This window comes from Lacerta agilis, chromosome 6, assembly GCF_009819535.1.
Source record: "Lacerta agilis isolate rLacAgi1 chromosome 6, rLacAgi1.pri, whole genome shotgun sequence".
Taxonomy (NCBI): domain Eukaryota; kingdom Metazoa; phylum Chordata; class Lepidosauria; order Squamata; family Lacertidae; genus Lacerta; species Lacerta agilis.
Genome location: NC_046317.1, coordinates 91,664,486 through 91,686,572, shown reverse-complemented (window position 1 = coordinate 91,686,572; position 22,087 = coordinate 91,664,486). Strand labels below are relative to the sequence as shown.

Here is a 22,087-nt window from a genome sequence, read left to right as displayed (position 1 = left end):
CCGGTGACCCCACCCCTTGCTGGCGAGAGCCCTGGTGTTGGTGTCGGTTTCAGGGCCAGGCGCGCGTCCGCCTCCCGTCCGCGCCCCCGGGGAGGAAGAAGCATGATTTGCGTCCGCTTGCTTCCTGGAGGGGACTATCCCGCTCGCCCCCCTCCTGCGCTCCTCCCTCCCTCTCCGGCTGCCCTGTGCGTATTTGCGCGCGGAGGCTCGAGAGGTGATGGTCATATAACTATGCGAGCCATGCTTCAGGGAGAAGGCCAGGGCGAACCGGCACGGGAAGGGTTAACTCCGAAGGGTGCAGAGCCTGGGAAGGACGCGCAGCCCAGCCGGGTAAGCCGGAGAGGAGGGCGAAGGGGGCAGGCAGTGGCCTCAGCCAGGACTAGCAGCTTGACCAATTTGGAGAGGGCGGCGAGAGGTGGCTTTTTTTGTGCGTGACTCCGCGGTGAGCTGCGAGGCTGGCTGAGCGCACTCACAGTCGGTTCCAAGAGGGTTTCTATATTTGAGCATTTAAAAGGGGTGGGAGGCGCTCCCGGGCCGTTTGCCTGCCAAAAGTCTAAGCCAGGCAGCCGGGGAGGGTGGCGCTTGACTTGCAGAGGCGGCACGGAGAGATCCTTTTGCAAGGAGGAAGCGGCCAGGAGCAGAATTTACCCATGCGCGGTTGCAATTCTCTTTTTAATTCCGCGGGCTATGAAAAGTAAAACGCGAGAGACTAGGCAAGGGGATGCAGACATATACAGGTGAAACTCGGAAAATTAGAATATCGTGGGAAAGTTCATTTATGTAAGCAATTGTTTTCATTAGCTACTGGAGTTTAATATATGAGATAGACTCATGACATGCAAAGCGAGATATGTCAAGCCTTTATTTGTTATAATTGTGATGATTATGGCATACAGCTGATGAAAACCCCAAAGTTGAAATTGTTAATTTGGGGTTCTCATCAGCTGTATGCCATAATCATCACAATTATAACAAATAAAGGCTTGATATATCTCGCTTTGCATGTCATGGGTCTATCTCATATATTAGTTTCACCTTTTAAGTTGAAACAAAATAAAAAATAAACCTGTTGATGACTGTTAACGACTGAAATTAGTCCTAAAGGAAAAAGCAAGGGGTGAGGTGTATAATGAGGTAAGAACCCAGTGTCTTTGTTCAGACCAGGACTCTCCATGGTTTTAAGTTTGGTAATTAGTTGCAACTAATTTTTGACTATGGCAGACCAACACGGCTACTTACCTGTAACCAGAACTGTCTTACGTTTAAGAATGTTGCCAGGGGAACTAGTCGGCTTGGCAAATACATCAGCTGAGCATGTGCCCAAGCCGCCTGCGCTTGATCCGAAGGAGCGGGTGACAAAATTTGCCAAGGAAAAGGCACACAGATTGAGATTGTGATCTGCACAAAATGGAAACATTTAACATCGCAATTCACAAGATTATTCAAAATTGTTTGTGTCCTCAAGCATGTTCTTTTGTATTTGAGGAAGGTGCTCAAAGATTGTTGCGTTATACTTCTTCTTGCACTCTAAAATAAATTTTGCGCTTTCAAGTTTTGTGCTTTTCATGTTTTCTCTCCCTACAAGACAGCTGCTTCTGAGAAATTGAAGTTAGCAATTTTGGGGGTGGGTTGCAAGTAGTTAGCCGTGCCTAGGGTGTAAAAATGGGGACGCGGGTGGCACTGTGGGTTAAACCACAGAGCGTAGGGTTTTGCAATTGGAAGGTTGGCAGTTTGAATCCCCGCGACGGGGTGAGCTCCCGTTGCTCATTCCCTGCTCCTGCCAACCTAGCAGTTCGAAAGCACGTCAAAGTGCAAGTAGATAAATAGGTACCGCTCCGGCGGCAAGGTACCGTATATACCCAAGTATAAGCCGACCCGAATATAAACTGAGGCACCTAATTTTCGTACAAAAACCTGGGAAAGCTTATTGACTCAAGTATAAGCCGGTTCACCTTTGCCGCTGTGGAGGAGTGGGAGGAACGAGCAGCCCGAAAGCAGCCCTTTGGGCTGCTCCTTCCTCTTCCTCCTTTGCCAAGTTTGCATTTATGTGAGCAGTTCAGGAATGGAACAAGCTGCCTGGGGAGAGTAAAGAACTGCCATTCTTGTACACTTCTTAAGGAATGGTTGACTGGGGAGAGCGGGTGGCGGCACGAGCGGAGAGAAAGGGCTTCTTTCTCACCGCCCCCCCACCGCCCGCCTCACTCGAGTATAAGCCGAGGGCAGCTTTTTCAGCACAAAAAATATGCTGAAAAACTAGGCTTATACTCAAGTATATACAGTAAATGGTGTTTCCATGTGCTGCTCTGGTTCGCCAGAAGCAGGTTAGTCATGCTGGCCACATGACCCAGAAGCTGTACGCCGGCTCCCTCGGCCAGTAAAGCGAGATGAGCACCGCAACCCCAGAGTCGTCTGCAACTGGACCTAACAGTCAGGGGTCCCTTTACCTTTACCTTTAGGGTGCAAAATAGCCTGGTGATAGGTGCAGCCTGGAGAAAGCACTGAAGGCCAGGTAGAGAGGCCTGAGGTTCCTCCCTCCTACTTTATCACCTTCCCACTGCCCTGCCCTCTCTGCCGTGAATCTGCTACCTGAGGCCATCCCGACCCTGTGCATCGTGGTAGGACTGCTTTGGAGCTTCCAATAATGTGCAAGTTGTTGATCACTGTGAGGACAGGATGCTGGACCAGCTGGGCCTAATGCCTGCTGGCCCCACCTTGCTCCCTACACCTCCAAGATTCCATGTGCACCACAAGGCTCTGCTTTCCTGCATCCACCGTCAGAAGGCTCAATCTGCAACGAGCTTTTATTTTCGAAATGAAACCCGTTTCTCAAGAAGCGCTTTTCATGGACTAAAAATACGCAGCAGTTCTAGATTGAGCGAGGACTATGGGGGGTGGGGGGTGGGAACAAGCACTCTATTGACTCTGGAACAAAATACATGTGCGCTGCCACAATACTAGGGGATGAGCGATGCCAGAAGCAAGCGATGTTGCTCTCAGACAGTGCATGGAAGCAAAGAGCTGGCCAAGCCCTTCCCGGGTGCCACGGCCTGTGCCCTGCTTGGACAAGCGCCCAGGGGAACTTCAGGGTGCCAGCCAAGTAGGTGAAGTTTGGTAAAGCATTAATGGATGTGCCCAGGTCCCTGGCTGTGTCATCATCGGCTTCTCTTGTTGCCGCAACGAATCACGGCACTCGTTCCTTCCAGAAATGTGTCTTCCGTTACCCCAGCGAGGGTGCCTCCGATTGGACTAATTACTTCCTGCCATTGGGACAGGGAAGAAAAGGGTAATAAAAGGGTAACAGGGTCAGTCCAAGAAATTTGGGCACCGGAGGCGATCGCCAAAATGACACGTCCTCCCACCAGGGAACACGGGGTGAGTGGAGATGTACATCAGGAACCAGGGAGGAATAGATCAAATCAGCCTCACCTGACACTTGAAGTAGGAATCAAAGGCCATTCGGAGAGGTGGTGTCTCTGCTCTGAATCACGCTGGGGGGGGGCAAAACCCTGGAGGCCCCAGAAGCCAGCCCTTTCAATATCCTCGTTGGGGTGGCAGGAGACTGGTAAGGTAAAAGTAAAGGGACCCCTGACTATTAGGTCCAGTCGCGGATGACTCTGGGGTTGTGGCGTTCATCTCTATTGGCTGAGGGAGCTGACGTTTCTCCTCAGACAGCTTCCGAGCAGGGCCGGCGCGTCCATTTAGGCAAACTAGGCAATTGCCTAGGGCGCCAAAATGGAGGGGGCGCTGGACAGGCTTGGGCGGGGGTGCGGGACAGGCTAGCAGCAGCTTCTCCGCTGTAGCGGAGAGGTGCTGCTTGCCCCCTACACCACCCCCCGGCTCACGCTAAAGCAGGCTTTGGTGGGGGGCAGGGGGCAGGATGGGCGAGCAGCGGCTTCTCTGCTACAATGGAGAAACCGCTGCTTGCCTCTCCACCCCCCCACCTCCCGCTAAAGCAGGCTTTGGCAGGGGGGCGCCAGAAGATTGGTCTCGCCTAGGGCACCAGAAGCCCTAGCACTGGTCCTGCATCCGGGTCATGTGGCCAGCATGACTATGCGCATGGAACTGCCATTTACCTTCCTGCCGGAGCGGTACCTATTTATCTACTTGCACTTTGACGTGCTTTCGAACTGCTAGGTTGGCAGGAGCAGGGACCGAGCAATGGGAGCTTACTCCGTCGCAGGGATTCGAACCACCGACCTTCTGATCGACAAGCCCTAGGCTCTGTGGTTTCACCCACAGCGCCACCCGCGTCACCTAGGAGACTGGTAGCGTCCTCTATTTCCTGAGAGGCTGCTGCTGTTGAGGTGGGGTGGGGGGCTGCCGAGGTGACAGATTCAGCCTCCAAGGCGTGTGCTGCAGCCATTGCTGTTACTGCAGCTGCAGCCGGTACTGCATTCCTTGGACGCCAGATATGCTGCCCTTATAGATCCTGCCCCTATAGATCCTGCCACCTGAGGCAGTCGCCTTGCCTTGCCTCACGGGTGGGCTGGCCCTGATAGGTAACCAAGATGAGGACCAAAAGGCAGTGTCCAGCTACGAGCCTCAGTCAGTCAGTTAAAAGCTCTTTGGAACCAAGAGGCTGTTAAAGGAAGGTGCCACGTGGTCCTTCCCGGTCAGTGCCCTCCCTTCCGTCCCACAGGGTTCCTGAGGTTTGGGGGGGCCACCACTGAGAAGACTCTGGATGGAGGAACCAACCTCTGGAGCTCTCTGGATGTTTTGGGACTACAACTGCCATCAGCCCCTGCCAGCAGAGCCAGGCTCCAGCTAACCACAGCATCACATGGCTGATGCTGATGGGAGTTGTAGTCCAAAATATTTAGGGTGTCTCACAATAGGTAAGGAAGAACTGGATGTTGGAGTCACAACCCCCCATACTTCAGATAGCAGGACCACTTTGAAGGGAGCCTTCTTAGTGCTGGGTCTTTTGGTTTTTTGCTGTGTTATGTATTATTCTGTTCTTATATTGTAAAACTCCCTGTGATCCTCGGATGAAGGGCAATATAGACATTTGACAACAACAGCAACTGAACTGCAGGCACAAAAGGGCTGTTCTATTCCGCAGCCCTCTGTGAAAATATGTGCGTCTAAAATTATCTGCAGCCACTTTCCAGCTGCTGACACCCGATCCATCGCAAGAAGCATGTGAAGTTTCTCCTCCCCGCCCCTGTTTATGCTGCTATTATCCCTCCAGTCCAAGGAGCTGAGGTTGGCATATATATCTGTTTCCTTTCACAACACCCCTGCAAGGGAGGTTATAGGCTGAGGGAAGTTTCCACACTACAGTTCTTGACTTGGGGAGGTGGGATCTGAACAAGAAGAAGAAGAAGAAGAGTTTGGATTTGATATCCCGCTTTTTACTACCCAAAGGAGTCTCAAAGCGGCTAACATTCTCCTTTCCCTTCCTCCCCCACAACAAACACTCTGTGAGGTGAGTGGGGCTGAGAGACTTCAAAGAAGTGTGACTAGCCCAAGGTCACCCAGCAGCTGCATGTGGAGGAGGGGAGACACGAACCCGGTTCCCCAGATTAGGAGTCTACCACTCTTAACCACTACACCACACTGGCTCTCTCCAGGATCTCAAGGATCTCTCCAGCCTGGGTTGTGGGCTGCATGCCATGATAGGGCAGAGCAAGAATTAAGAACAGGTGGAGACATTGGCAAAAGTAAAGGTAAAGGGACCCCTGACCATTAGGTCCAGTCCTGTCCAGGGTGGATTTGATTTAAACCACGATTTAAATCACTAGTCAGTAAGGCTTGATTTAAATCACAGTTTTCTACATAAAGACTAATTATTGCTGGTATAACTTTAATATGCAAGTAGATGAAGATTTTTAGAATAACAACTTTTCATATTAGTTTTTTTTTATCCCCAGTTTAATAGGTTAATCATTCGTATTTGGACAACTTTTCTGTTGTACTTAGGAAGGAGAAAAATAATCATTACCTTAATAATAACAATTTAAATAGATTTATTAGGGTCTGACTCTGGGGTTGCGGCACTCATCTCATGTTACTGGCCGAGGGAGCCGGCGTACAGCTTCCGGGTCATGTGGCCAGCATGACTAAGCCGCTACTGGCGAACCAGAGCAGCGCACGGAAACGCCATTTACCTTCCTGCCGGAGTGGTACCTATTTATCTACTTGCACTTTTGACGTGCTTTCAAACCGCTAGGTGGGCAGGAGCAGGGACCAAGCAACGGGAGCTCACCCCATTGCGGGGATTCGAACCGCTCACCTTCTGATCAGCAAGCCCTAGGCTCTGTGGTTTAACCCACAGCGCCACCCGCATCCCAAAAGTATCCTGGGTTAATTAATCCAGAATAAAGACTGCCCTGCGCCCATTTTTGCCATGTTCACCTCGGATTAAAATTCCCAAACTTCAGTGAGTCTACTCAGGAGTAAGCGGTTCCACTGAGAAAGCCATCATCCTGACACACACCCCCCCGCAAGATAAGATGGCATTGGCTGTTGAATAAGCATTCCCTCTGATTATTATTTTTTTGCAGGAAAGCAAGAAGGTGTTGTCAAAGCAAGTGTGATCCCACTTTGCACTACATTTTCCTGTGATTTATTAATTTTTTTAAAATAAATAAATAAATAAATAAATCTGATCTTTTTGGGGAAGTGGGTTTGTTGTGCAAGAGCTCCCAATTCACTATGATTGCACAACCTGATTTTGTTGTTATGTGATTGTACCCTGCCCTCAAACAGCAGCAGCTTGGGTGGGCTTTCAGTTCGAAGTGGTAACTCAAAAAGGACTAGAATCTTGCTTTTACTTTCTTTTTAAAGAAATATGCTTTCTGAGCGCAATATTCTATTCTTTGTGTGCGTGGGATCTTGAAACATTTGAGGTCCTGTTTTCTCTTTCTTGTCTTCTCTCTCTCACACACACACACCAACAACCCACTGCTGCCTGGAAAGTTGTGATTATGCCCAATTTACAGCTGGGAAATTGAGGTCAAGAAAGGTGATTGAAGAGTCCTTGAGTAAGCTTGCTTTCCTCAACCACATATTCTCTCCTGGTTCTTTGTTATTGTTACGGAAATTACCGGGTCGAGAAGGCTCAGCTCCCGGTCCTACGGAGGAAGCCCGTGGTTCGCTGCGGAGGCAATGGAGACCAGCCGGAGATTGGAGCAAAAGCAAAGGAGTTTATTGCGCAACAAGGTTCAGGAGGATCCGAACCCCGAACAAAGGGTGTCCCGGACTTTTAAAACTTCCCGCCATTGCCCAGAATACACAGCGAAATACATCACAGAAACGTCAGAGATGGGGAGGGGAGAGAGGAGGTTACAGTAAAATTTACATAGGGGAAAAACAAGTTTTGCATATCAGGAAGGATGGCAGGAACTGGTGAATGGATCTAGGGTGGGTGTAATACACATTGAAGGTTTCCTCTGCGTCAGGACAATAGAACGCTCCTAGGAGGATGTCTGCTGCCATGGTAACTGATGGACGGGTGCTTGACTGGATTATCGGGAGGGGTGCATTTCCTCCTGCAGCTGGATGAGGACGTGACTCGCCGCCTAAGGGATTATGAAAGCTGCTGAGTTGAGAGTCCAAAAATAGTGCAATATCGAAATAATATACTTCCGATGATCGGAGGATGTCGGGAACCGAGGGGTTAGAAAGGTTATTTTATAAGGAGCAGATAGACACTTGAACCAGGCAAATCGGACACTGCGTTCAGGAGTTGTGGATTTTTACAATAATAAACATTTCGAGCTGTCAAAAACGGGCCACCCAGCGTCTAAATTGTCCATTTGATACATTGTTGCAAGTTATAATTAATAGTTTCCCCAACTGGTTACATTTTGGTTTCGATTCCATTGTTCTCCCAGCAGGGAGCCTGTCAAAACCCACTTAGCGTGCACTGAAGCGTGAAGGTGATGATTGAATCATAGTAGCTGAGCTGGACGTTCCATTTTGCAGGCTGAGCTGAATGCATGCTCCTGATTGGTGGGTTTCCCGTTCATTGAGAAAATGGAGGGTGAGCGGAGCGCTGTTTGACAGAAGCGCTTTTCCAGGGGCTTTTCGGAACGCAGAATGGGATTTTTGGGGAACCCTTTATCTCGAGGGTTTTATGTGGTGCTTGTGTGACTTATATGTGTGTGTGGGGTACCCGCTCATCGTCGGGGGGGGGGGGGCAAAGAGAAGAAAGAGGCTTCCAGGTCCCGCATTTGGCAGCGCGGGAGTCCCGCGAGGAGGCTGCGCGGTGGGGAAGGTGGCGGCTGGAATTTTCCTTATCAGTATCCACCGCAAAAAAACTTCCATCGCCTCTTTTGAACACCTGCCAGACTCTGGACTTCGGATGTTGTCACGACTTGAGAGAGGTCATGTCAGTTCGACACCCTCCCTGTTCAGAAATTGTACTTTAGCCCTATCAGGAAGTGCCAAAACTCCACTTGGTGTCAAAGGAAGAGGCAGCAGTCAGGAGAGAAAGAGAGAGAGAGAGAGCTTTCTCTGGGTGTGCCAAACTCCTGATCTTGCATAAGATGAACATAGCAACTCCTTGGTCAACACACTAAGAAGTTTGTGTTTAGAGAGGAATTTAACATCCTCCCGTGGTGCAATTTGCAGGGCAGGCAGTGACACCCCCCACACACAGTGGGATCAAGGCAACCTGATAGTATTTTGCACTGTGGAAACTCCCTGCTGTTTGAATATAGGGCTGGATGCCAGCCAGATTAGAGAGTGCTAGAGAAACTGCCGAAGGGATCAAAACAAAATTTAAAAATTCCTTCCAGTAGCACCTTGTTGTTGTTGTTCAGTCGTTCAGTCGTGTCCGACTCTTCGTGACCCCATGGACCAGAGCACGCCAGGCACGCCTATCCTTCACTGCCTCCCGCAGTTTGGCCAAACACCTTAGAGACCAACTAAGTTTGTTCTTGGTATGAGCTTTCGTGTGCATGCACACTTCTTCAGATACACTGAAACAGAAGTCACCAGACCCTTATATATAGTGAGAGGGTGGGGAGAGATATTACTCAGAAGGGTGGTGGGAATGGGGGATTGGCTGATAGGCGTGGAAAACCTGTTGATGACTGTTAACGACTGCAATTGGTCTTACAGGAAAAAGCAAGGGGTGAGATGACTAAAGATAGCTTTGTCGTGTATAATGAGATAAGAATCCAATGTGTCTATTCTGACCAGGTCTCTCCATGGTTTTAAGCTTGGTAATAAGTTGCAATTCAGCAACTTCTCTTTCCAGTCTATTTCTATTTCAGTCTATTCCAGTGTGTATCTGAAGAAGTGTGCAGAGCGGGGCGCTTGACCTTTGCCCCAAAGTCCTCCCTTGAGTGCGCCACTTCGACAGGGGTGGGATCAGTGGCGGAGGAAGCCGCTTGGTCACCCGGGGCGGCAAACCCAGGGGCCCGGCGGCAGCGTGCATGCGCAGCATAGCTGCGTACAACGCACACGCTGTGTGTTGTATGTAGCAACGCATGCGTTGTGCGTTGTACGCAGCGACGCATGCGACATGCGTACCACGCACAGGCATGCACTGGCATGTACGGCACATGGCGCATGCATGCCACGCCGCTCCATAGCGGCCCCGGCGGGCGGGCCCCGAGCAAGCTGCGGAGCAAGGCTGCTCCACCCGCAGCCCGTCTGGGGCCCGCCCACCGGCGCCGCTATGGAGTGGCGCAGCACGCACGCACCGTGCGCCGTACACAGCGACGCATGCGCCACGCGTACAATATGCGTTGCTGTGCACGACACGCGGGGCATGCATTGCGCGCAGCACATGAGTGCCGCGCCGCTCCAGGCAGGCCATGGGGCAGAGGGGCTTTGCTCTGCATCTAGCTCACAGACCACCAAGCAGGTTTGTGAGCAGGCTGCGGGCAAGGCTGCCTCGCTGCACAGCTTGCTCGGGGCCCACCGGTGGGGCTTGGGCAGGGTGGGGCGCACCAAGTGTCACCCCCCTCCCCTGGAACCCGGGGCGCCCCGTCCCCATCGCCCCCACCTCCCTATGCCACTGGGTGTGATGCTCCCCTCACCCCCTTCTGAATTTCCCAGAGGCATCCAGTTCACCACTGCCGGATGCTGGCCAAAGAGAACACCTTCTGATCCACCAGGGCTGCTCTTTAACATTTTCTTATATTTGCATTTGAGAAGGCAGGGTTTGCTACCTCTGCGGGGTGTGGGTGTGTTCAAGAGGTGCTCTCCTCACCTGTCAGCATCTCGTTTCCAGGTGAAACCAGCCTTGCCTCTCCACCGGAAAGTTTGCTATGCGCTTGGAGGCGCCCCCTACCAACTCACAGGAAACGCAGTCGGGTTTTTCCTCCAGATCTTCTTGCTGGATGTCGTGCAGGTGAGCCTTCATCCTGGGACTCGGCTACATTAGTCAAAAAACGGCGATTTGAATGAGTTATAAACATGCAACACCAGATGGCGCCAGACAGCACAAAACTTTTCCATAGCATTTTTCCATAGGGTTTTTTCTTTCTTTCGTTATAACGATTTAATTTCTGACTTATTTATAGCATTTTTTTCCTGTGTACAGATCCACCCCTGGTTTGTTTGCAGGGAGATGAAATGTTTTCTTAATATGATGATGATGATGATGATGATGATATATTATTTATACCCTACCCATCTGGGCAGCTTCCAGCAGAATACTAAAATACAATGATTCATCAAACATTAAAAACTTCCCTAAACAGGGCTGCCTTCAGATGTCTTCTAAAAGTCCAATAGTTGTTTATTTCCTTGACATCTGGTGGGAGGGTGTTCCACAGGGCAGGTGCCACTACCAAGAAGGCTGGTTCCCTGTAATTTCGCTTCTCGCAGTGAGGGAACTGCCAGAAGGCCCTCGGAGCTGGACCTCGGTGTCCAGGCTGGACGATGGGGGTGGAGATGCTCCTTCAGGAATACTGGCCGTGGCCATTTAGGCCTTTAAAGGTCAGCACCAACAATTTGAATTGTGCTCGGAAACGTCCTGGGAGCCAATATAGGTCTTTCAGGACCGATATTATATGGTCTCGGCAGAGACTCCCAGTCACTCTAGCTGCTGCATTCTACATTAATTGCAGTTTCCAGGTCACCAGGGGGCGGGTGGGACGCCCCGGGCAGCGCCCTGGGGGGTGTGACACTTGGGACGGGACCCCGCCCTCGCGATCGGCGCCTCCAAAGCCGATCGCGCGGCATGTGGCGTGGCGGCGGCTGACTTGCTTGGCCCAGACAGAGGCGAGGGGCGGGCCAGCGAGGAGGGGTGACAGGCTGGCGTGATGCAGAAAACATCAAAACTGTGTACAGAAATAACAAAACAGCAGAATTATTAGTAAAAGCAATTACAATATTCAAAAATTCAACTATAAACTAAACATTCTAGATATCTGGGGAGGCCTGCCTAAGCAACAAAAAAAGTGTTTTTAATAGGTGCTGAAAAGAGGGAAGGAGCCTACCTGATGTCAATAGGCAGGGAGTTCCGAAGTGTCGGCGCTGGGACACTGAATATCTGAAGACAGCTGAAGGCAGCCCTGTTTAGGGAAGCTTTTAATGTTTGATGGGCTACTGTATTTTAATATTTTGTTGGAAGCCACCCAGAGTTGCTCGGGAAACCCAGCCAGGTGGGTGGGGTATAAATATATTATTATTATTGTTGTTGTTGTTGTTGTTGTTGTTGTTGTTGTTGTTGTTGTTGTTGTTGTTGTTGTTGTTATTCAGTTTCAAAATGTTGTTGGGGTTGATGCTCCAGGTCTTTCCACACTGCCTAACAGATTCAGTCTCCCCCTTTGCCTTGATCTAGCTGGAGCCTTTCCATGCTTCGCTGATCCTTTTCCTGGGGAAAGCCTGGGATGCTGTAGCCGACCCCGCCATCGGATTCCTGGTCAGCAGAAGCCCCCGCCGGAGTTGGGGCAAACTGATCCCCTGGTGAGTGAGAGGGAAAGGGGGCAACTGGGTGGATCTGTTGGTGTTTTGCAGGAAAGATCAAGGGGCAAGAAAAAGACCGTGTAGCAGGGGCGTACCCAGGATCAAAACTGGGGGAGGGGGGGCAAGCCATGGTCGTTCAGGTTCAAAAGCAAAAACAGCTTCAAAAAACAGAAAAACTCCCCCCCCAAACAGAAAGCCCCAATGGGCTGAAAAACTCAGTTTCCCAGGATCCTCAGTCCTCGCAAAGGAACTACTCACCATGCAAGGGAACTCAGTTTGCCAAGCTCCCTTGCAACGATGAATTCGCCCCCTGACACTGCCCAAGTCTCAGCCTGCATCCCCATTTGACCAAGCAGGGTGCAGGCTAGGATCCGGTCTCTGATAGACACGCCAGCTCTTTGTCGGCATGAGGGAGGGGGAAACAGCCGGCGCAACACACACACACACACACACACACACACACACACACGCAGAGTGGCCAACTGCTTCTGGGGGGGCAGCTGCCCCCCTGGGTACGCCCATGCCATGTAGTCCAACCCCCAGCGATGGGAAGCATGTAATCCTCGGGATAGCTCAGTCCATAGAGCATGAGACTCTGAATCGCAGGGTTGTGGGTTCAAGTCCCACACTGGGCAAAATATTCCTGAATTGCAGGGGGTTGGACCAGATGACCCTCAGGGTCCCTTCCAGCTCTACGAGTCTGTGGTTCTTTGAGCCCAAAGAACCAAAACCGCTGCTTGCACACGCCTCAGACACTAGCATGGAAAGCTGCCTTATACCGAGGCCCATCTCCACCAGTATTTTCTACACTGACTGGCAGCAGTTTCCTGGGGTTCCGGACAGGGATCTCTCCCAGTCCTACTTAGAAATGATGCAGAAAGAGCCTGGGACCTTCTGACAAGATGCTCTGCAGCTGAGCTCCAGCCCTTCCCTTAAGACAAGGGCACGGGACCTTTTTAGCTCCACGGGGCAAATTTGGCAGGTCTTACAGGTCTCCGCTCTTCCCCCTTTATATCTTCAACCTCAGAGATCTAAAAGGGGAAGAGGGAGGCGGTTGGCCGAAGGCTTTGTGAGTTTTTCCTGTCCCCCCCCCCCTTTTGAACCAGTTGAAGCTGAACCTTCAGGGATGGATACTGGCATGTTCCTGGTGTGGCCTTCCTTGTGGCCAGAGCCTTGACTTAACATACTGCGCCAGCGACCAGACCCCTGGTTTCACATCCTGGTTATGCAGCTTTCTTAGAGGGAGCTCCACCTGTTGGACTCCTGCCTTCTAGTAAACAAAGACTTCCACCTTGGGCATCCAGCCCGCCACTGCCCACTCTTCCAATAATCGGGAGGAATTCCCCATTGCAGTGGAACCTCCAGATACAGGGATAGTCTACCTCTGAGCACCAGATGGGGGGCACAGTCACTGCAATGCCCCCCTCCGCTGCTGGCATCTGGCCGGCTGCTCTTAGCAACGACAGCCCTGCAAGGCGGTCCTTTGTTGTTGTTCAGTCGTTCAGTTGTGTCCGACTCTTCGTGACCCCATGGACCAGAGCATGCCAGGCACGCCTATCTTTCACGGCCTCCCACAGTTTGGCCAAACTCATGCTAGTCGCTTCGAGAATACTGTCCAACCATCTCATCCTCTGTCGTCCCCTTCTCCTTGTGCCCTCCATCTTTCCCAACATCAGGGTCTTTTCCAGGGAGTCTTCTCTTCTCATGAGGTGGCCAAAGTACTGGAGCCTCAACTTCAGGATCTGCCCTTCCAGTGAGCACTCAGGGCTGATTTCTTTAAGGATGGATAAGTTTGATCTTCTTGCAGTCCATGGGACTCTCAAGAGTCTCCTCCAGCACCATAATTCAAAAGCATCAATTCTTTGGCGATCAGTCCTCTTTATGGTCCAGCACTCACTTCCATACATTACTACTGGGAAAACCATAGCTTTAACTATACGGACCTTTGTCGGCAAGGTGATGTCTTTGCTTTTTAAGATGCTGTCTAGGTTTGTCATTGCTTTCCTCCCAAGAAGCAGGCGTCTTTTAATTTTGTGACTGCTGTCACCATCTGCAGTGATCATGGAGCCCAAGAAAGTAAAATCTCTCACTGCCTGCCTCCATTTCTTCCCCTTCTATTTGCCAGGAGGTGATGGGACCAGTGGCCATGATCTTAGTTTTTTTTTATGTTGAGCTTCAGACCATATTTTGCACTCTCCTCTTTCCCCCTCATTAAAAGGTTCTTTAATTCCTCCTCACTTTCTGCCATCAAGGTTGTGTCATCAGCATATCTGAGGTTGTTGATATTTCTTCTGGCAATCTTAATTCCGGTCCTTACACTCTCTTGTTCTCCTTGCAGGGTCGTCTGCTCCACGCCATTCGGGGTTTTGTTCTACACCATGCTCTGGTTCGTCCCCTCAGATTCCCTCTCTGTGTCACTGAAGTTCTTTTGGTATTTGGTCATGTACTGCCTCTTCCAGACCTGCATGAGTGTAAGCGCTTGCGTGTGGGACGGATGGATGAATGAATGAATGAATGAATGTTCCCTTTAGCCATTCATGTATTTATTGATGCTGAGGTTTATATATAGACATGGCACGTCTTGGAGTTCAAGGTGGGCTTTGTAGACCAGGAGGGTAAAAGACACCCCCACCCCCACCCACACATACACACCCATACACACCCACACACACACCCCCACACACACACCTACCCACACACACACACACACATCACAGCGGGGAGTTTTAAATGAGGATTTGGGGACCCAAAGGATGCTTGGAGGATCTATAATTAGCTGCTAACTGTTTAAACCGAGCAGGTTTTAACCTGGTCAGGGCCTGGGGAAGCCAAGGGAGGAGCACGGGATCATCAGAACAGCTGTGAGATCAAACTGCAAATCAGGAAGTTTCAGTTTTGACTCTTGCCTCTGCTATTCATTGATCAGGTGGCCTCAGGCAATCTCTCATCCCACCTGCAGTCAGTATCTGCAAAATGTATCTGGCCTACCCTGCAGGGTTGTTGACCACAATATAATGAATGTGAAGCGCTTCAAAAACACTGAAGCGCCCCACATACACTAAGGGCTCGTCCGCAATCCTGCTTGCCCCTTTCTTTCAAGGCTCGGATCCGAGTGCTTTTGCCTTTGCCCTGCGACTCCAGCCCCCCCCCCCCCGGAGATCCTGCTCTTTGGTGCTCAGTTGGAACAAACAGCAATCTGTGGGAGACCTGATTGCCGTTTGTTCCGATTCAGCACCAAACCAGAGATTTTGCTGGGGGAAAGTTGTGGGGCGAATGGAAGCGCGGGTGAGCATTATGCGGCGCTACGGTTTGCTGAAGACGCAACAATGCAACAGTCTGGAGATTATTGCAGGAAGAGACACTGCCTGGCCATCTCCATCCTGACAGATTCCCTCCTTTACCTCCTTTTAGTGCTACCACGTCCCTTATTCCTCGCTGACCATGTTCCTAGGAGGGAGTCAGATGGACCGCGACTCTGCGACCGCCTACAGTAAGTCTCTTGGCAGAGATCCCCATTGATCGTCTCCACCCCCATCGTCCAGTCCGGACACTGAGGTCCAGCGCTGAGGGCCTTCTGGCGGTTCCCTCACTGTGAGAAGCAAAGCTACAGGGAACCAGGCAGAGGGCCTTCTCGGTGGTGGCACCTGCCCTGTGGAACACCCTCCCAGCAGATGTCAAGCCAATAAGCAACTATTTTACTTTTAAAAGTTAACTGAAGGCACCCCTGTTTAGGGAAGTTTTTAATGCTTGATTCTGTACTGTTTTTAATATTCGGTTGGGGGAAAAAATTAATATTTGGTTGAAAGCTGCCCAGAGTGTCTGGGAAACCCAGCCAGATGGGCGGGGAATAAATAAATTATTATTATTATTATTATTATTATTATTATTATTATTATTATTATGAAACGCAGTGTCTGCCTTGCTTGTGTTCTGAAAGGAAGAATCTTTACAGGGATTTCCTAGTCTGGAAAAAAATAATAGAATCATAGAGTTGGAAGGGACAAGCAAGGACCCTCTAGCCCAGGAGTCAGCAAACATTTTCCGCAGGGGGCCGGTCCCTCAGACCTTGTGGGGGGCCGGACTATATATTTTTTGGGGGAAATGAACGAATTCCTATGCCCCACAAATAACCCAGAGATGCATTTTAAATAAAAGGACACATTCTACTCATGTAAAAACACGCTGATTCCCGGACCCTCCGCGGGCTGGATTTAGAAGGCGATTGGGCTGGATCCTGCCCCCAGGCCTTAGTTTGCCCACCCATGCTCAGTCTAGCCCAACCCTCTGCAATTATCTTTTGCCCAACGTGGGACTCGAACACCTGACCCTGAGATTAAGAGTCTTGCTCTACTGACTGAGCTGCTACCCCATCAGTTCATTTGTCTTGCCCTGGTGTCGTTGCCTGAGGCCTGGTGTGACAGGAACAAGGTGGAGATTACACTGATTAATTAAGGAGGATTTTACAGGGGGTGAACTTTTCTGTGCAAGGATGACCTTTAAGTACAGTATTTCATAGAATCATAGAATCTTGGAATTGGAAGGGACCTAAGGGTCATCTAGTCCAACCCCCTGGAATGCGGGAATTTCAGCTAAAGCATCCATGGCAGATGGGTATCCAACCTCTGCTCAGAAACCTCCAAGGAAGGAGAGAGTCCACTACCATTCCACTGTCAAACGGCTCTTGCTGTCAGAAAATTATTCTGATGTTTAGTCGGAACTTCATTTCTTGTAACTTGAAGCCATGGGTTCGAGTCCTACCCTCCAGAGCAGGGAAAAACAAGCTTGCTCCCTTTTCCATGTGACAGCCCTTGAGAAATTTGAAAATGGCTCTCATATCTCCTCTCAGTCTCCTCTTTCCCAGGCTAAACATACCCAGCTCCTTCAACCGTTCCTCATAAGGCTTGGTTTCCAGACCCTCAATCATCTTGGTCGCTCTCCTCTGCACACATTCCAGCTTGTCAACATACTTTTTAAGGATGTCCCTGCATACTATCTGTCTATGGGACTGTTCCCTTGTGTCGCATGCCGCTTTGGATGAAATCCTGAATATTTGTGGTGCCAGGAATTGGCATTATCATACTGCTAGAAGCTGGATGCAACAACACCTACTGTTTACTGGTTAAACCCAGGGGTAGGGAACCTCTTCCAACGTGAGGGCCACTTTTGCTTCTGGGCAACTTTCCAGGGGCCACGTGGCAGTGCTGGGAGGGGCCGGAGGCAAAAGTGGGTGGAGTCACCAGATGTGACGTTTTGTAAAGTAGGCTAGCTTCCAGCCATGCAAAATCCAGAGGTGTAGAAACATCTGCAGACGCCACTCTGATCTCCATCCAGGCCCCTTCTGGCCAGGCAAATATCACTCAAGGAGGGTGTGAGATGGGGCTGGTGAGGGGTGTGGCCTAGAGAAAGGGTGTGTGGCCTGGGCAGAGTCCTGAGGGCCGGATAGAAGAGCCTTGGGGGCCTGGTTTAGAGCTGTGCTGCGAGTCCTTTCCACACGCCTCTCATCCTTTCGCATGTTTTTTGGCAGGGATGGGAGTGGAGATGCTGAGCACCCTGGTGGGATCAGGAGTCCAGGGACAAATCGTCGGGAGTCACCACGCCAGCATGAGGAAGAGGTGCGACGTGGCGAATGGCACCCAGGCAGGCAACAGCTCTATGCTCCCGGACGTGCTGGAGAATACGGTAAGAGTCGGGCCGGCCCTCGGCGGCTGTAGGCAGCCAACCATATGGGAGCTGAAATGGGACTGGGAGCCACATGGAACAAGCGAGAGCTGCAACAAAATGTTGCAGCATGGCCCAGCCTAACAGAGCTGCTCCTGTTCAGGGTTCCAGCAAGCGTAACCTTCCTTGAGGAGGCTCCATTTCCCCATGCTGCCATCCCTATTCAGATTAGCTCCATTAATAATAATAATAATAATAATAATAATAATAATAATTCATTATTTATACTCCACCCATCTGGCTGGGTTTCCCTAGCCACTTGGATGTAATCCATTGGTACAGTCAAACGCAACATTCCTTATTTCCCTAGGGTGGGCACAGGCAGGGGGACATCCAGTCAGCGTAACTTCCTCTTAGACCAGCCTTTCTCAACCTTGGGTCCCCAGATGTTGCTGGACTACAACTCCCATCATCCCTGACCACCGGTCCTGTGAGCTAGGGATGATGGGAGTTGCGGTCCAGCAACATCTGGGGACCCAAGGTTGAGAATGGCTGTCTTAGACAGATCTGGAGCTTCCTTCCCCTGCATGCAGGGGCGTAGCAAGGGGGCAGAGGGGGTGGGGGGCCCCGGGGAGCGCCCCTGCTGAGGGTGACACTTCGGGCATTGGCCCCGCCCCCTGGACTTTTAATTTTTTTTAAAGAAAATTTTTTAAAAATTTAAAGGCTATTTTCGGCTCCGCCCCAGCAGCGCCAAAAATAGTCCCCCCTTCCGGCGGCAGAGCTCGGCATGGAGGCAAGGGGCGGGCCAGCGAGGTGGGGTGCCATCCCCTCCTCGCTGGCCCGCCCCTTGCCTCTATGCCGAGCTCCGCTGCTGGCTGGCTTGCAGAGCCGGGGCATGGAGAGGGGCGGGCCAGCGAGGAGGGACACCCCTCCTCGCTGGCCCGTCCCTCTCCCTGCCCCGACTTGCGCTCCGCCAAGGGAGCCCGGGCGGCGGATTCGGGAGTCTTTGCAGCCCACAGAGACTCCCGAATACGCTGCCCGGCACCCCTTCGCGCAGGCACGAGCAGCTGCGGCACAAAGGGGTGACGGCGCTGGGTGGCGGCTTCAGGAGCCTTCATGTGACCTGGGAGATGAGCGTGGCTCTGGCTGGCTCCACAAAAGAGCTACATCACGAAGCCATCTTCTCAGTTCGTCTGTCTTCTCGATACTATCTTGTTGCTGTTCTTTTGCTGCCATGCTGCTCTCTTGCAGCCATTTTGTTGTCTCAATGTAATTTTGCTGTCTGCTTGCTCTCAGCCAGCAGCACATGAGTTCGGTCTCCATATGAGATGAACTCACAGTTTCTTTGTGTAACTACCAAGTAAAGCCTGCCTTTCAGGGATCTTAATCGTGAACTGAAATGTGAGTAAACCTTTTGTTACTTTACTCAGAAAGACTCTTGTGTCTTTATTCTTTTAAGAGGGATCAAAAGGAGACACCAGGAATAAACTGAACTAAGAGAGTCAAACGAATCTGCAAACTAGATTCCAGCTATATTGAGGGGAATTTGCTCTGCTACATCACGGAGGGATAATACTTATTATTATTATTATTCAATATACAGTACAGGTGAAACTCGAAAAATTAGAATATTGTGGAAAGGTTCATTTCTTTCAGTAATTCAACTTAAAAGGTGAAACTTATATATGAGATAGTCTCATGACATGCAAAGCGAGATAGGTCAAGCCTTTATTTGTTATAATTGTGATGATTATGGCGTACAGCTGATGAGAACACCAAATTAACTATTTCAACTTTGGGGTTCTCATCAGCTGTGCGCCATAATCATCACAATTATAACAAATAAAGGCTTGACATATCTCGCTTTGCATGTCATGAGTCTATCTCATATATTAAACTCCAGTAGCTAATGAAAACAATTGCTTACATAAATGGAATTTTCCACAATATTCTAATTTTTCGAGTTTCACCTGTACAATACTTATTCAATATACAGTAGAGTGGTACCTCGGTTTACGAACTTAATCCATTCCCAAAGTCCGTTCTTAAACAGAAACCGTTCTTAAACCGAGGTGCGCTTTCCATAATGAGGCCTCCCACCGCCGGTGCCCTTCCACCGTTTGGCTTCCGTTCTTAGACCAAGGTAAAGTTCGCAAACCGGGACACTACTTCCGGTTTTGCGGAGTTCTTAAACCAAATAGTTCGTAAACAGGGCTGTTCTTAAACCGAGGTACCACTGTATCCTTTCCTACAATCCTTAACATTCCCACACCACTCTGGGCAGCTCCCAACAGAATTAAAAGCACAATAGAACATCAAACATTAAAAAAAATTTAAAAATTTCTACGTGGAATTTGCTGCCAAGGAGTGTGGTGGAGTCTCCTTCTTTGGAGATCTTTAAGCGGAGGCTTGACAGCCACCTGTCAGGAATGCTTTGATGGTGTTTCCTGCTTGGTAGGGGGTTGGACTGGATGGCCCTTGGGGTCTCTTCCAACTCTAGGATTCTATGAAAAACTTCCCTAAATGAATGGACGCGGCTAACTTAGGTCCAGTCCCTTCAGTGGGTTTACTCTGAGTGGAATATGCATGCATTGCACCAATGAACAAGCCATCAGATTTTGACTGGTTGTGATTTTGTACTCGCTGCTCGGATGGCACCAGCTGCTAGGAGTCTTGAGGAAGAGCGACGGGTGGGGTGTGTGTGTTCCTCCCTCTTCTGTTCCGGCCAGTAAATGGTTTTCTCTGTTTCCCTTTCAGCGCACGGCGTATGTTGTTGCCTCCCTGGTTCTTGGCTCCCTTTATTTCCTCTCCTGCTTGGTCCTCTTCTTGGGAGTGAAAGAGCAGCCAGGTAAACGTATAACTATTTCATATATGGTATTTGGTACATAGAGATGCTAATCGTGGGATGGCTGCGGCTTATGCATGCAAGTTCTTTGCAAAGTCCAAAACGGCCCATCTTTCCTTCCGAAAAAGTTAAAACACACCCATACATTGCTGTTGCCAATAACCCATTTGCATCTTCTGAATTGCCCGCTTCAATTGCAATGTTAAGATCCTGTCTGGAAACACCCTGAGAACAAAGAAATGCGTTAAATCAATTCTAAAAAGAGTCTCTGATATGGGTTCAAGAAATTCCTGCATTCTGCAGCCAGGTGACTCTGGAAAAAGCCTCCAAGCAGGGCTCCAGGGGAGCAACCATCCCCGCTCCTCATTTGACTCCCAGCAACTGTCATTCAGAGGTAGACTGCTTCCGAACCAGGAGGCTCCACAGAGCCATCTTGGCTTAATGGCCAATAGTAGGCTGCTCACGTTTGGGCCTTAGTTGCAGGCTGTGTGTGTGTGTTTCTTTGCAAGGAAAGTTGATTTATTTATTTATATTTTTAAATTTTGATTTTTAAAAAATATGATCATGTAACAAAAAACAATTCAAGATCCGAATACCGAGGTGGCTCTGAATCTCCTGACTTTCCCCCATCCCTTCCATGGGTCCAAGTGGTAACAGTTACAGCTGCATATCAATACTGTACGTCCAAATTTTGGTCCTTCCAAATAATCCATTCTTTGTTGTTAAAATCCTGCTAATGTTTTAACCTGCTTACAATGGTCTTGTAAGTTAATTATAAACTTTTCCCATTCTTTTTTTTTTTTTAAGTTCTTGCCCTCTTGGTTTCTGAGCTTCCCAGTTAAATTTTGCCATTTCGGCATAGTCCACCAACTTGGTTTGCCAAAGGAAAGTTAAAAGGAAGTTAATGCTAGCCTGCTCCCCTTCTGTTATATCATTCATTTGGGCCATTCCATTGTCACGGGTGGGACACTTGGACCATGTTTTTTGGTATTCACACATGTGTAACAATGTAAATATACATAAAAATTAACAACCAAAATTTAAACTATGTTCTTTATAAGATACTGAACAATTTACTAATTTTTTATTATTTTTATAGATATTTTTGACAATTTTATTAAATGTTAAAGTATTGTCACGGGTGGGACAAAAAAAGGACATGGAGCTTGAGATAAGCTTGATTTATGGAAAAACTCTGTGAGTTGGGAGGTAAATCAATGATAAACTCAGCATATCTGTTTAAATCAATGTTTATTGGTTACAACTATGCAATCAGAAATTAAGTTTAAGAAATTTAACGATACAAAATTAAGGGGGAAATGCTTTCACGGGTGGGACAATTATCTTTTTTTAAAAAAAGTAATCTTTATTGGTTTTATTTACTCACATTAAAAATATTTACAGTCTCATCAATACAAATAAAAAAGAAGAAGAAATAGAAGAAGAAAACAAAGAAAAAGAAAAAGAAAAACACGAGAATAAAAAGGTTTACATAACCACACTTCTCACATACATACAAATCTTCCGATCTTTCTTAATGTACTTTCGTTACATCATTGTTTGCACAGTTTTGATCTTTATTTCTCATTCTTTTATCTTCAATAGTATTCAGTATTTATTTAATTACAAGTATCACTCTAGTTCTGCTAATATGGCCTTATTATTGCAATATATTCTTATGTATTCTTTAAATATTTTCCATTCACCAAAAGT

General features: G+C 49.2%; 1 protein-coding gene across 3 annotated transcripts in view; it reads left to right on the top strand.

The window, feature by feature from the left end:
• Nucleotides 1-22,087, top strand: part of LOC117049143 (sodium-dependent lysophosphatidylcholine symporter 1-like) — a 43,969-nt gene continuing 21,882 nt past the window's right edge. The window contains exons 1-7 of one of the 3 annotated variants that reach the window (XM_033153832.1): nucleotides 1-737; nucleotides 10,190-10,309; nucleotides 11,747-11,871; nucleotides 14,210-14,257; nucleotides 15,283-15,361; nucleotides 17,396-17,550; nucleotides 20,287-20,377. In XM_033153832.1, the coding sequence (XP_033009723.1) occupies nucleotides 722-737; nucleotides 10,190-10,309; nucleotides 11,747-11,871; nucleotides 14,210-14,257; nucleotides 15,283-15,361; nucleotides 17,396-17,550; nucleotides 20,287-20,377 (634 nt within the window). In that variant the 5' untranslated portion in view covers nucleotides 1-721. Of the gene's footprint in view, nucleotides 738-10,189; nucleotides 10,310-11,746; nucleotides 11,872-14,209; nucleotides 14,343-15,282; nucleotides 15,362-17,395; nucleotides 17,551-20,286; nucleotides 20,378-22,087 lie in introns of all 3 variants that reach the window. The other 2 variants (XM_033153830.1, XM_033153831.1) reach the window with 2 other exon arrangements.